The sequence below is a fragment of the Coenobita brevimanus genome, chromosome 74, assembly GCF_032717465.1.
Source record: "Coenobita brevimanus isolate Jiangsu-jjx chromosome 74, ASM3271746v2, whole genome shotgun sequence".
NCBI classification, from domain to species: Eukaryota; Metazoa; Arthropoda; class Malacostraca; order Decapoda; family Coenobitidae; genus Coenobita; species Coenobita brevimanus.
The window spans coordinates 18,641,281-18,653,958 of record NC_137027.1 but is presented as its reverse complement, the minus strand read 5'-3'; the positions used below and the strand labels follow the sequence as shown (position 1 = coordinate 18,653,958).

General features: G+C 41.9%; 1 protein-coding gene across 1 annotated transcript; it reads right to left on the bottom strand.

Moving 5' to 3' along the window:
• Positions 1-2,077: 2,077 nt before the first annotated feature.
• On the bottom strand, positions 2,078-2,665 carry LOC145407793 (uncharacterized). The gene has a single exon (XM_080278656.1). The coding sequence runs from the start codon at positions 2,663-2,665 to the stop codon at positions 2,078-2,080; it is 588 nt and encodes a 195-aa protein (XP_080134782.1).
• Positions 2,666-12,678: the final 10,013 nt, after the last annotated feature.

Genomic DNA, 12,678 nt, shown 5'->3' with positions numbered 1-12,678 from the left:
AAGACATCAACAATATAGTTTTATGATTTTACATTTTGTATTAACAAAAGAAATCTGAGTCGCTACATACCTGGTAAAAGAAAAATATAGAGGGCTATTGATATAAGTACATTATTTATCCTCTTATTTGTAATTAAAGTATTTTTTTACTAAGTGGAATATGTACAGATAATTGGAGCATGTATTGACAGTTCTGCTTTCTGTGGAGGAACATTCTTTTCTGAGTAAAATAGAAAATTATAAATAGTAGTACTAGTAATTTTGTTTCAGTTTTAATTGCAACATTGTTTAGCACACAGGCCCACAGTGGTATATAAGTTTTATACTGAAGTCTTGAACAATATTGTGTACTGCACTATTATTAAAATCATCCACCATGACACAAATATCAGTTTCAAATGAATCACAGTGAAAAATATCGAAAAAATAAAAATATAAACTTTAACCTCACCAAACGTAACTTCACCTCCTTACCCAACCTAACCTAGCTTCAAGTAAGATTTAACCTGTAATATGATCGGTTTTACTAACGCATCGAACATTCTTGATCATCACTGCTTTGTCAGATTTGGTTTAGATGAAACTCTTGAATAATATCAAAACAAGGCCTGTGACATGGACCCTCCCCCTCTTTTCCCACGCACACTCATGGCCGTGTGGGTCTTGTGCTCTGACATTAGCACAATTAGGATATCTCATGACACCTGCAGCTGCTAAGAATGGTAAATATGCCCGTATCTACTCACAAATCATCGGCTCACCTGACATAAATTGCTTGCAACAGAGCTGGGGTTAGGCCGTCGGCTGCCAATTCTCCCTCTTCTTGGCAGCTATCCACTTCTCTCGTCTTTCCTCATTGGCTAGAAACCAGTAGAAGTTTACCCCACTTCCAGTTTTCTGCCTTGTCTTATACCCGAAGGCACAACATTGGAGTACCATTGTGAATTCTGCAATTCTCTCTCTCTAGACGTCCGACAATTTGCCGTCCAATATGGCACCGTAAACAAAAGTCACATGACTCGTGTGGAAAAGATCTATAGGGTCCAAGCGGGGCACAGACTCCAGCATCTTTATAATATACACAATTTTCAATATAAGGGGTAATTTTTCTGTATGTATAAAGAGAGGTATCTTAACTCCCATTGAGCTCTGTAGTAGCACATTATGAAAATTACTTTTCCTAGGGCCTTGTTAAGGTTTATTAGTAGACTACTGTCGGTTTCAGAGGCCATGTCGCATCGTTTTTTGAGAATAACGTAGTAAGTAATAGTTGGATCAGTATGATAATTGGCCACAGTGTGTTTCATACCCTGCGGCAATTTTTGGCAGCATAGTGGAGTACGTAAATGAAATAATTAAGGCAATTGTCCTTGAGAAATGAGGCTGAATGCCAAAATAAAGGACAGGGATACGGACGATACTACGGAAACGTAGTACCTGCCACGTGAGTGACGTCAGTAGACAGGCTCCTCCCACCACCCACACGGGACACTCCCACCCCTACCATCTCCCTCCTTCCCTCCCTCCCTCTCTTCGAAACCATGGTCGAAGCTTCAATCATCGGCACATGCTTTATAGCCTATATAATGATATATCATGTAATTGACGCATGCAATATGTGTTACTATAGTTGGTATATTTGTATTGATAGTGACACATAACAGAGCTAGAGTAGGGTAGAATGGGGCTGATAATGCCCGGCATGATATGAGAGCATTGGTTCGGTAGAAGTGAGGAGTGGTGTAGTTTTGTGGTGGAATGATACGCCATGTATATAAGATGTTATGTGGTCCTCGTCAGCCATGGGTTAATTCTATTTTGTAATTGCTATCGATTATAGCTCATAACTGTCGTATAATGTTTGATTTAAGCAGTATCGTAATCAAGTATTATCATGAAGCACCCAATATCATGATTACGTCCCAGTCTACACCGATGCTGAGTCGGTTACTCAGCGTAGGCTTATTGTTATCTTTATGGCATATTGTGGACAGATTTCAGTAATACATCATTGTAAATGAAATGAAGCATATATGTAATGGGTGGACAAAAGAAACAAAATCAATACATAAGTATTTTACTCCTCCTCACTATTCAGGAACAAGTCGTTCTCATCATCACTTTCGAGGTTAATGATGATGGGATCCACTCGTTCATGTATGTTGTCTGTGGCCCAGTACTCTTCTTCGAAGGCTTGGGAACGTCTGACCGCATCACCCCACATCTCTCCAGTTGCACACAGCCTCGCTTCCTCCAGCCTGGCTTGCAGGTCTGCTCGGGTGAAATGGTGCAGTGAGGAGCGTACATGGCGTTTCAGGCACCCCCACACCTGCTTGATGGCGTTGAGCTCGGGATGAGCGGGTGGCAGCCTCACAACTTCATGGCCCCATGAGCGTATTATGTTGTCGACTTTGTACTGTGGCTCTGTCTTGTTTTCCTTTGAAATGAGGAGCAGTTCAGGCCGTGTGGCGTGTGGTGGGAAGGGTACGTTGTGCTGCTCCAGCCATATTATAATATCCGCTTTCTTCATGAAGGTGGTGGGACAGCGACTCTCCTCCGTCAGCTGGCTGTGATAAGGGGCATTATCCATGACCAGTACTGATGGCTCAGTCAGTGACGGCAGGAGTTGTGATGTCAGCCAGCGGAGAAACAGCTCGCTGTTCATCTCCCCGTGGTAATCGCCGCTAGTGTTCTTGCTAGAGAAGCATAGAAACGAATTATCAACAAAACCGTCGGCCGTCCCAGCTGCAACCACCACAAAGAGCTCTCCTTCCCCAGGCGGCACCTGACGGCTTTATTTGGTGCTGGTGACAGGTTGAGTGCCGTCTACCCACTCCATGCTGTGGCCCATCCTCGTGGTGAACCACGTCTCATCCAGGTACACCACCTGCCTGCCTTCCTATCAGTGGCGTTTGAGTGCCCAGAGAGCACTGATTCGACGGCATACAACATCAAGGGACTCCTTCCTCACATACATCTTCCTCTGAGATGTCTTGTAGAGAAATCCCATGTTAAGGAGGAGTCGCCACACTGATGTATACGAGGTTCCCTCCGGGATGATGGCTGCCATCTTTAGGTCCTCCGTCAGGGTTGCTATGGTGAATGTTTCTCTAGCAGCAAATTTAGTGTGGATGTTGCGGCGAATGGCGCCGACAGTAAAGTTGTCGAAGATGGGCGGCGTTGGTAGTGGTGGTGGTGGTGGTACTGTCGGTGTTCCAGGTTGACACTTGGTACTGTGCTGCACCATCTTCCACACCGCATTCACAGTCATGCCCATGGCTTCAGCAACACGGTGATACGGCCTATGGAGGAAGGCAGTTATGCATATCGGATGGGCCACATAAAATTAAATACTGGTATTCAATGATATTAAGGTTTAATTTAATAATTAAACAAACATTTCTTCACATTTGGCTGCTTAATTAATCGTTATTTATTACATTATGGAAGCAATCGCATCATCACTATTTTGTATCTCTGGGGCTCGCCACTTCATTGCTTTCAAGATATGGGTTGCAGCAAAACACCATTATTATTTGTCTGTGGCAACCAAAAATAATCATAGCCACTTGCCTATTCAAAGTAATCCGTAGTCCATTATCTGCTTTCTCCCTGATGTAGAGTGAGTACAGTCGCATTACGAACGCGTTCTTGCAGCCACGAGGACAACGTAGCATGTTCGACATGATGGACATTGCTGGAGTCAAAATAACATCTACCTCTGAGTCTACGACTTCGGTTCGGTCATCAGCCCGTTCCACACGGTGACACATTACCCCTGACTTCGACTCTCCTTTCATGCCGGCCATTATCAGCCCCATTCTACCCTACTTTCGCTCTGTTATGTGTCACTATCAATACAAATATACCAACTACAGTAACACATATTGCATGAGTCAATTACTTAATATATCATTATATAGGCTATAAAGCATGTGCCGATGATGGAAGTTTCGACCATGGTTTCGAAGAGAGGGGGGGAGGGAAGGAGGGAGATGGTAGGGGTGGGAGTGTCCCGTGTGGGTGGTGGGAGGAGCCTGTCTACTGACGTCACTCACGTGGCAGGTACTACGTTTCCGTAGTATCGTTCGTATCCCTGTCCTTATTTTGACATTCAGCCTCATTTCTCAAGGAAAATTGCTTTAATTATTTCATTTACGTACTCCACTATGCTGCCAAAAATTACCGCAGGGTATGATACACACTGTGGCCAAATATCATACTGATCCAACTGTTACTTTCTACGTTATTCTCAAAAAACGATGCGACATGGCCTCCGAAACCGACAGTAAACACTTCGTAAAAATGAGAAAAAAAGGAATTTTTCTTTTTTTCATGATACTTTTCTTGACACCGAATAAATAAGAACAATAATTCTGCATATAGCAGTATATGACAGTTTCATCTGTGCCATAATTGGCTAGCTATTATGACGTCACTAGCTCCGCCCCTTTACAACACTTGTGGCTGCTGGGCCAGCCGCCATAAGATAGGCGGATGTGGAAATTCAGTGTGGATCCTGACACCGAGGTTGATGAGAGCCATGGTTACTTTCGCTCTGCTCACATTTTACTGGCTGTTCTTCCTGCTTTTAGTTCAGTTATGGTAGTTTATGATTTTTTTTTTTTTTTTTTATGATGTCAAGTGCCTTTCGAAATTTCGTTATAGCTCTTCACTAGCGATTTATTCTGTCCGCACATCCTCTCGCAATAGATGCGAAGTACCGTATGTCGATATGGAATTTTAAACCTAGATTTCGTTGCCCAATTTCCGCAGCGGTTTATTCTGATAATTGCACATTGATATGCTCTTGCATTAGTGCAACCTGTTTCAATATTAAACAATATAAATAACGTTCAAAAGTGCAGAGATGTTTTATGCTAAAATATAATAACAACAATAATAATAATAATAATAATAATAATAATAATCCATCCACCAATCATCCAATACTACATTGCCCCATGAGGAGCGTAGGAGCCCGGGGCTAGGCAAGGTGGTGCTGACATTTAAGATGAGAGTGAACAGCCTCACTCATCCCTGAGTGGCATTACGTGAGCAATAAACCCCAACCACTCCTTGGATGTAAACCTCCACCGGCTCAATTCGATTCTAGCACAGTAATTCCCCACTAAACCGCAAGGCGCCAAATTTTGGTTATATGGTTACCACCCAGGATAGCAAATAGTTTCCTGGTGAACAGGAAACCATTTGGCTTGTCACTCAGTGTAGAGTCATCCACAGGCAGAAGGAAGAGGAAAGAATGAAGGAAAGACATAAGAGGGAGTGTCAAGTCACCAGTTGGCAGAAGGATGAGGAAAGTATGAAGGACAGAATGACTGAAGAGGACGGAAGGAAAGAAGGATGGAGACGAAAAGACAGACACCCGAGAGCAGCACTACAACGAGTGAGTGGATGGTGAGCGCCCCCACCTACCACAAATAATAATACTAATACTAATACTAATAATAATAATACATAGCTAAAGAAGAGCTGTTATGAAGCCTACTACAACACTACGAAAAACATGTTATGTATAATACTGTTGTTTTCACACACACACACACACACACACACACACACACACACACACACACACACACACACACACACACACACACATTTATTTCCTTTTTTTGTCAGTGTCATTTTTCTTCTTATATATGATTGATTCACAGTATTTTCACTTTTATTATTATTATTATTATTACTATTATTGTTATTATTATTATGAGTAGTAGTAGTGGTAGTAGTAATATTAGTAGCAGTAGTAGTATCTAGGTACAATTGCAATATTGTCTGTACTTCACGAGCCATATAATGAAAAATCTGTCTCGTTACCTCCGCCAAGGAGGTTGTCTTTTACACCCCGTTGGTTGGTTGGGTTCTCTGTCTTGCTCTCTGTTAGCAGGATTACTCAAAAAGTTATAAGCTGATTTTGATTCAATTTTGTGGAAGGGTGGGCTATGGGCCAAGGAAGAATGATTAAATTTGGGGGAGGATCCGGATCCGGAGTATCCCGCACAATCTCTCCAAAAGTTCGCAATGAATTTCAATTAAATTTTATGGAAAGATGGGCCATGGGCCAAAAACGAACTGATTAAATATGGGGGCTGATCCGGATCCTATATCCACTAATACGGATCCGGATGCTTTTTGATGGCAATGGTATTGGCCGAGGTATGCGCTCTGAGAGTGCTCTCTAGTGTTATATTTTGGAAACTTCTTGTTGGATTATCTTCATATAATACAGAAAGGAAGAGTATAAGCTCTGCTTTATATCCTTATAAATGGAATTGCCACACTGTATTTTACGAGCTATATCTATTCAAGGGAACTAACCTGTAAGTAGCTGTATCTTGGAAACTACTTGCTGGATCGTCTTAACAAACGAGAAGCGGTGCCAAGGCACAGCAAACCTGTGTCCGGCAGTCATTTAAGTACTGACGTATAAACACAACACGATATCTAGTCAAAGACGTCGCTAAATTTAGAGTAAATCGGATGAAAAATGACGATTTTTTAGCCCATTTGAAATGTTAGGCCCGACCAACCTGATATTGACCCTCCTACCACTAACTGGGGGATGGCCCCCTAATGTAATGAAGCACGTTATAGGTTGCAAATTTGATAAATGCATCGTTAGGTATTGGTTTCATGTCGATGTGACGAATTTGTAATAAGTTATGGGGATTTTTTTTTTTTTGGTGGCCTGCAGCCAGGGCGTTGGCCCAATGTGGCCCGAAATTTAATCAGGTGTTCAGAAGGTCGTAGTCCATGATGCCTGTAATTTTAGCCAAAACTACACCACTAGTTTTCACATAAAACTTAACAGACAGGCAAACAAACAAACAGACGGACAAACCGAGTGAAAACAATAGCCTACCAATCTCCGAGCCATTCCGGGGGGGGGGGGAGCGAGTAAAGATAGTTGACGAGTCCTAGGTTACGCCTCTCTCTCTCTCTCTCTCCTTCTCTATCTATCTATCTATCTATCTATCTATCTATCTATCTATATATATATATATAAAGAAAAAGAGAGAGAGAGAGAGAGAGAGAGAGAGTTTTCGTACACTGAAGAACGAGGGTTCGCGCCCCGCCAGGGTAATAAACTTTGGGAGCGTTCTTCTGGCCACGTACTGCATTGGCGGACATAAGGAGTGCTGTGGTTGAACCAGTGTCGCATACTGGAAAGTATGCTTGCACCAAGTCGGTTTGCGCTGGCCGAATACACTTGATTCACAGACTAGACACACATCCAAAGCCACTCCAACACTACAATTACACTTACAAGCACTTCTCACCCTACATACAATCTCTACCAGACAGCCTAAGCCACTTAGTAGAGATACATTGGCTGTATCGTCTCCAACGGTCCGGATAGGCCGGTCCTGCAGTGGACACTGAAACGTCTGATGAGATGAGAATATATATATATATATATATATATATATATATATATATATATATATATATATATATATATATATATACTCTCATCTTAAATGTCCGGATTTCTAAGCTCCTCATGGGGCAACGTAGGATTGGATGATGGATATATATATATATATATATATATATATATATATATATATATATATATATATATATATATATATATATATATATATATCACTCTCATCTTAAATGTCCGGATTTCTATGCTCCTCATGGGGCAACGTAGGATTGGATGATGGATGGATGGATATAATATATATATGTATATATATATATATATATATATATATATATATATATATATATATATATATATATATATATATATATATTTATTTATATATATAATTATATCCATCCACCCATCATCCCTGCGGGTAAGGGGGTTTTCAAGAATACTCCCCCAGTATCCCTGCTTGTCGTAAAAGGCGACTAAAAGGGTTGGCGGAGGGTTAGTGCCCCTCCCCGGAAAACAACTAACTAAAAAAACAAACAAGAAGCCTCGGACGAGGACCAACCAAACGATGACGACCCAGGACCGGACAAAGGACTTGGTAATGAGTACATGGAATGTAAGAGGAGCGAATGATGAGGTGAAAGAGAGATTGTCCAGGTGCTTGAGGGTGCGAAAGTGGATGTATGTGGAATAACTGAAACAAAATAGAGAGGAGGACGTGTGAGAGAATAGGAGTATGGATGGGGTATATGTGCAGGAGTAGGTGAGAATGAGAGGGCAAAGGAAGGAGTATGTATAGTTGTGAGTAAAAGATGGAAGAAGAGCATAAGACAGTATGGATCAGTTGGGTCAAGGATTGTGTGGGTAAAGTTGAAAGTTGGAATACAAATGTGGGCGATTGTGTGTGTGTGTATGCACCAGCGCAAGATCGTGCTAGAAGAGTGAGAGAAGAGTTCTGGACAAATGTGGAAGTGTGCATGGATAAGTTTGGAAGGAATGAGAGAGTGTTTTTGATTGGTGATATGAATGGTAAAGTTGGGAATGTGAAGGTGGAGGGAATAGTTGGTGAGTGGGGTGTGCCTGCTGAGAGAGATGAGAATGGGAGTGCGTTAGTGGACATTTGTGCTGGGAGGGGGTTGGTGATAGCCAATACCCTCTTCAGGCATAAAATGATCCACAGGTATACATGGCGAGTGATGAGAAGGGTGGGTGGTGAACTGAATGAAAGGAAGGCAATGATTGATTATGTGTGTGTGGATGAAAGGATGCGAAGATGTGTAAAGGATGCAAGAGTGTATAGAGGTTGGGGGAGTGGACTTTCTGACCACTACTTGGTGGTGGCCAGAATTAGAATGCAAGTAAGATGGAGGAATAAAAGAAGGGAAAGACGAGAGGAAGGAGTAGTTGCAAGGAGAGTGGAAAGGTTACAAGAGGATGAGAAAAAGGCAGAATATAAGAGAGAAGTGGAGGAACGATTGGGCAAATATGAATTGGAGCAGATGGGAGACGTGGAAGGTGTGTGTAAGATATTTACAGAAGAAATATGTGCAGCATGTGATGTGGTGTGTGGAAGGAAGAGAAGACGGAGGGGGGTGCAAAGAACAGCGTGGTGGACTGAGGAGGTGAAGCAGGCTGTGGCTCAAAAGAAGAAAGCATACAATGAATGGATGAGAAATAGGGGCGTGGAAGAAGTTGAGAGGCGGAAGAGAGAGTTATATGTGGAAAGAAAGAGAGAGGTGAAAAGATTCGTAAGAGAGAGTAAGAAGAGAGTGGATGAGGAATTTGGAAGGAATTTGAGTGTAAAGTGGAGGGACTGTAAGAAAATGTTCTGGAAAGAAGTGAAAAGAGTAAGACAGAGTGGAAGTGAAGTTAGCAGGGGAGTGAAAGATAAAAATGGTAGATTACTAGTGGAGAAGGGAGAAAAAGTGAGCAGATGGAGAGAACACTTTAAGGAATTGTTGAACGTAGAGGATGGAAGTAATGCGAGTATAAGTGGCTGGGGAATGGCTGGGAGAAGGAGGGAGGTGAGAAGACAGGAAGAAATCAGTAGGATAGAAGTTGTGGAAACAATGAAGAAAGTTAAATCAGGGAAAGCCCCAGGAATTGATGGAGTGTGTGATGAAATGCTGAAGCATGGGGGAGAGATAGTAGTAGAATGGATGTGGAAGATGTGCAGATTGGCCTGGGAGGAAGGTAGAGTCCCGGAGGATTGGAAGTCAGGTATAATTATTCCCTTGTACAAAGGAAAAGGGGAAAAAGAAGTGTGTGGTAATCATAGGGGCATTTGTCTTCTTAGTATAATAGGAAAAGTGTATGGTAGGATACTTATAGACAGAGTTAGAGAAAGAACAGAGAAATTAGTTGGAGAAGAACAGGGAGGCTTTAGGAAGGGAAGAGGTTGTGTAGATCAGATATTCGTTCTTAGATCTTTAGTGGAAAAGTTTCTAGAGAAGGGAAAGAAGTTGTATGCGGCTTTCATGGATTTAGAGAAAGCATATGACAGGGTGGATAGACAAGGATTGTGGAAAGTGTTAAGAATATATGGAGTAGATGGGAAGTTGCTGAATGCTGTGAAGAGTATGTACGATGGTGCGAAGGCTGCAGTGCGTGTGGATGGTGAACTAAGTGAATTTTTCTCTTTGAAAGTTGGTTTGAAACAGGGATGTGTCATGTCTCCATGGTTGTTCAATCTGTACATGGATGGGGTAATTAAAGAGGTACAAGGTAGGGTAGTGGATGTTGGAGTGGCCCTGGTGAGAGAGGACAGTGTTTGGAAACTCCCTGTACTGTTGTTTGCAGATGATACTGTGTTGTTGAGTGAAGACGAGGGGGAGCTGCAAGGCTTGGTGGATGAGTTTGAGAGAGTGTGTTAGAAACGGAATCTAAAGGTGAATGTAGGGAAGAGTAAAGTGATGGTCTTTGAGAGAGGTGAAGTTAGTGAATGTACAGCGAGGTTGGATGGTGAGGAATTGGAAAATGTGAGTACGTTTAAGTACTTGGGTAGTGTGATGAGTAAGGATGGAGGTTTGGAGGGTGAAGTGCTTGAAAGGGTGCAGCAGGGAAGAAAGGGTGCTGGTTCTTTGAAAGCAGTGATAAGAAACAGGGAAGTGAGCATGGAAGTGAAAAAGTTACTACATGACAGTATTGTGATACCAACTCTAACGTACGGAAGTGAAGCTTGGACATTGTTGGAAGGACACAAGTCAAGAGTGAGAGCAGTGGAGATGAGTTATTTAGGAGGAGCCTGTGGAGTCACGTGGAGAGACAGGCTGACGAATGAGGATATAAAGGAGCATTGTGGTGTGGATGTGGATGTGATAGGAAGCGTTATGAGGAACACGCTGAGGTGGTTTGGCCAAGTGGAGAGGATGGAGGGTGAAAGACTGACGAAGAGAGTGTATGTGAGTGAGGTGGAGGGGGGAAGAGGTGGGGGAGGCCGAGGATGAGATGGAGGGATGGGGTGGAGAGGTATATGAGAGAGGGGTGTGAGTTGGGAGCAGGGCAGTGAAATGGCCGGGGACAGGGCGACTTGGAGGCGATTTGTTTGTGGCCACCCCAAACGGGATTGAGGCGTCTGGCAATATATATATATATATATATATATATATATATATATATATATATATATATATATATATATATCACTCTCATCTTTAATGTCCGGATTTCTACGCTCCTATATATATATATATATATATATATATATATATATATATATATATTTGATATTGTCATAACTATTAGTGCATGTCTATATATTCTTTACCGCATGATGTGAATACTTCTTTGGTAAATCTATCTCTATCTATCTATCTATTGCCAGACGCCTCAGTCCCGTTTGGGGTGGCCACAAACAAATCGCCTCCAAGTCGCCCTGTCCCTCGCCATTTCACTCCCCAACGCACACCCCCCGCTCTCATATACCTCTCCACCCCATCCCTCCATCTCATCCTCGGCCTCCCCCTCCCTCTTTCCCCCTCCACCTCACTCACATACACTCTCTTCGTCAGTCTTTCACCCTCCATCCTCTTCGGTAAATGCTTGTTACTATTTCTGTTATCATTAATGCTATTACTACTACTATTATCATTATTATTATCGGTCACTACTATTATTATTATTACTATTATCACTATTAAAATCATTTTCGCTGTCACTACTACTATTATCATCAATATTATTATCAGCACTATTATTGTCATTATTATTATCCCTCACTACTATTGTGATTATTAATACTGTTATCATTATTTATATCATTGTCACTGTCACTACTACTATTATCATCACTACTCTTATTATTATCACCACTACTATTATTTTTCATTACCACTGCTATTGTTAGTATCACTACCACTATCATCATCGCTGCTACTACTGTCTCATCTATTATCATTATGACTACTATTATTATCACTGCTGCTATTATCATCACTACTACTATTATTATTATCACTACTACTTTTATCATTGTCACTACTATCATTAGCACTATAATTGTTATCATTACTGTTACTATTAAGAGTACCACTACTATTACTATCACCACGACTATTGTTATCATTATTACTGTTATCATTATCATTGCTGCTATTATTATTATCATCGTCACTACTACTAATATTTTCACTTCCTGACCTACAACAGGTGAGAGCAAGCCCGGGTGTGAGGACTTTCCCTGCTGCTACCCGAATCAAGACGGCACGTGTCACTGCGACAGATACTGTCCCAGGAGGAAGAGGTCGTCCGGGGAGCCCACCACGACCACAACGACAACGAAGACGACCAGGACGACTCGAGGTGACCCCAGCATCGGCAGTGTGAGTAGTGGTAAAGGTCGTCGTGAAGCCCCCAGTGGTCGTCGCGCAGTATGGCAGTCGTACGCAAGAACTCGGCTCCATTATCCTCAACAAGAACGACAAGAACACCAACAAAAACAACAATAATAGAACAGCAAGAATGACAAATAAACAAGAACAAAGAACAAGAACAACAGTGCCACCAGAACAACTACAAAAATAACTAAGTACAAAAAACAAGAAACAAACAACAAAAACAATAACAATAAACCATCAACAACAAAAACAATGACATTTATAGTCCTTTCACCTTAGCTTGGCCCAGGTTTTCCTCCTTTTGCAGCTTTTTTCACGTAGCTCAGCGGCAGAATAAGACAATGGTACGGCTCTACAACCTTTCCATTGCACTTCTTCGTGACTAGCAATTTGAAGGGGTTAATGAGGGCTATATATCTCCACCCTCCC

What these genes read in the sequence shown, in the direction of transcription:
- LOC145407793 (XM_080278656.1), bottom strand. Translation starts at nt 2,665, where the DNA reads ATGAACAGCGAGCTGTTTCTCCGCTGGCTGACATCACAACTCCTGCCG.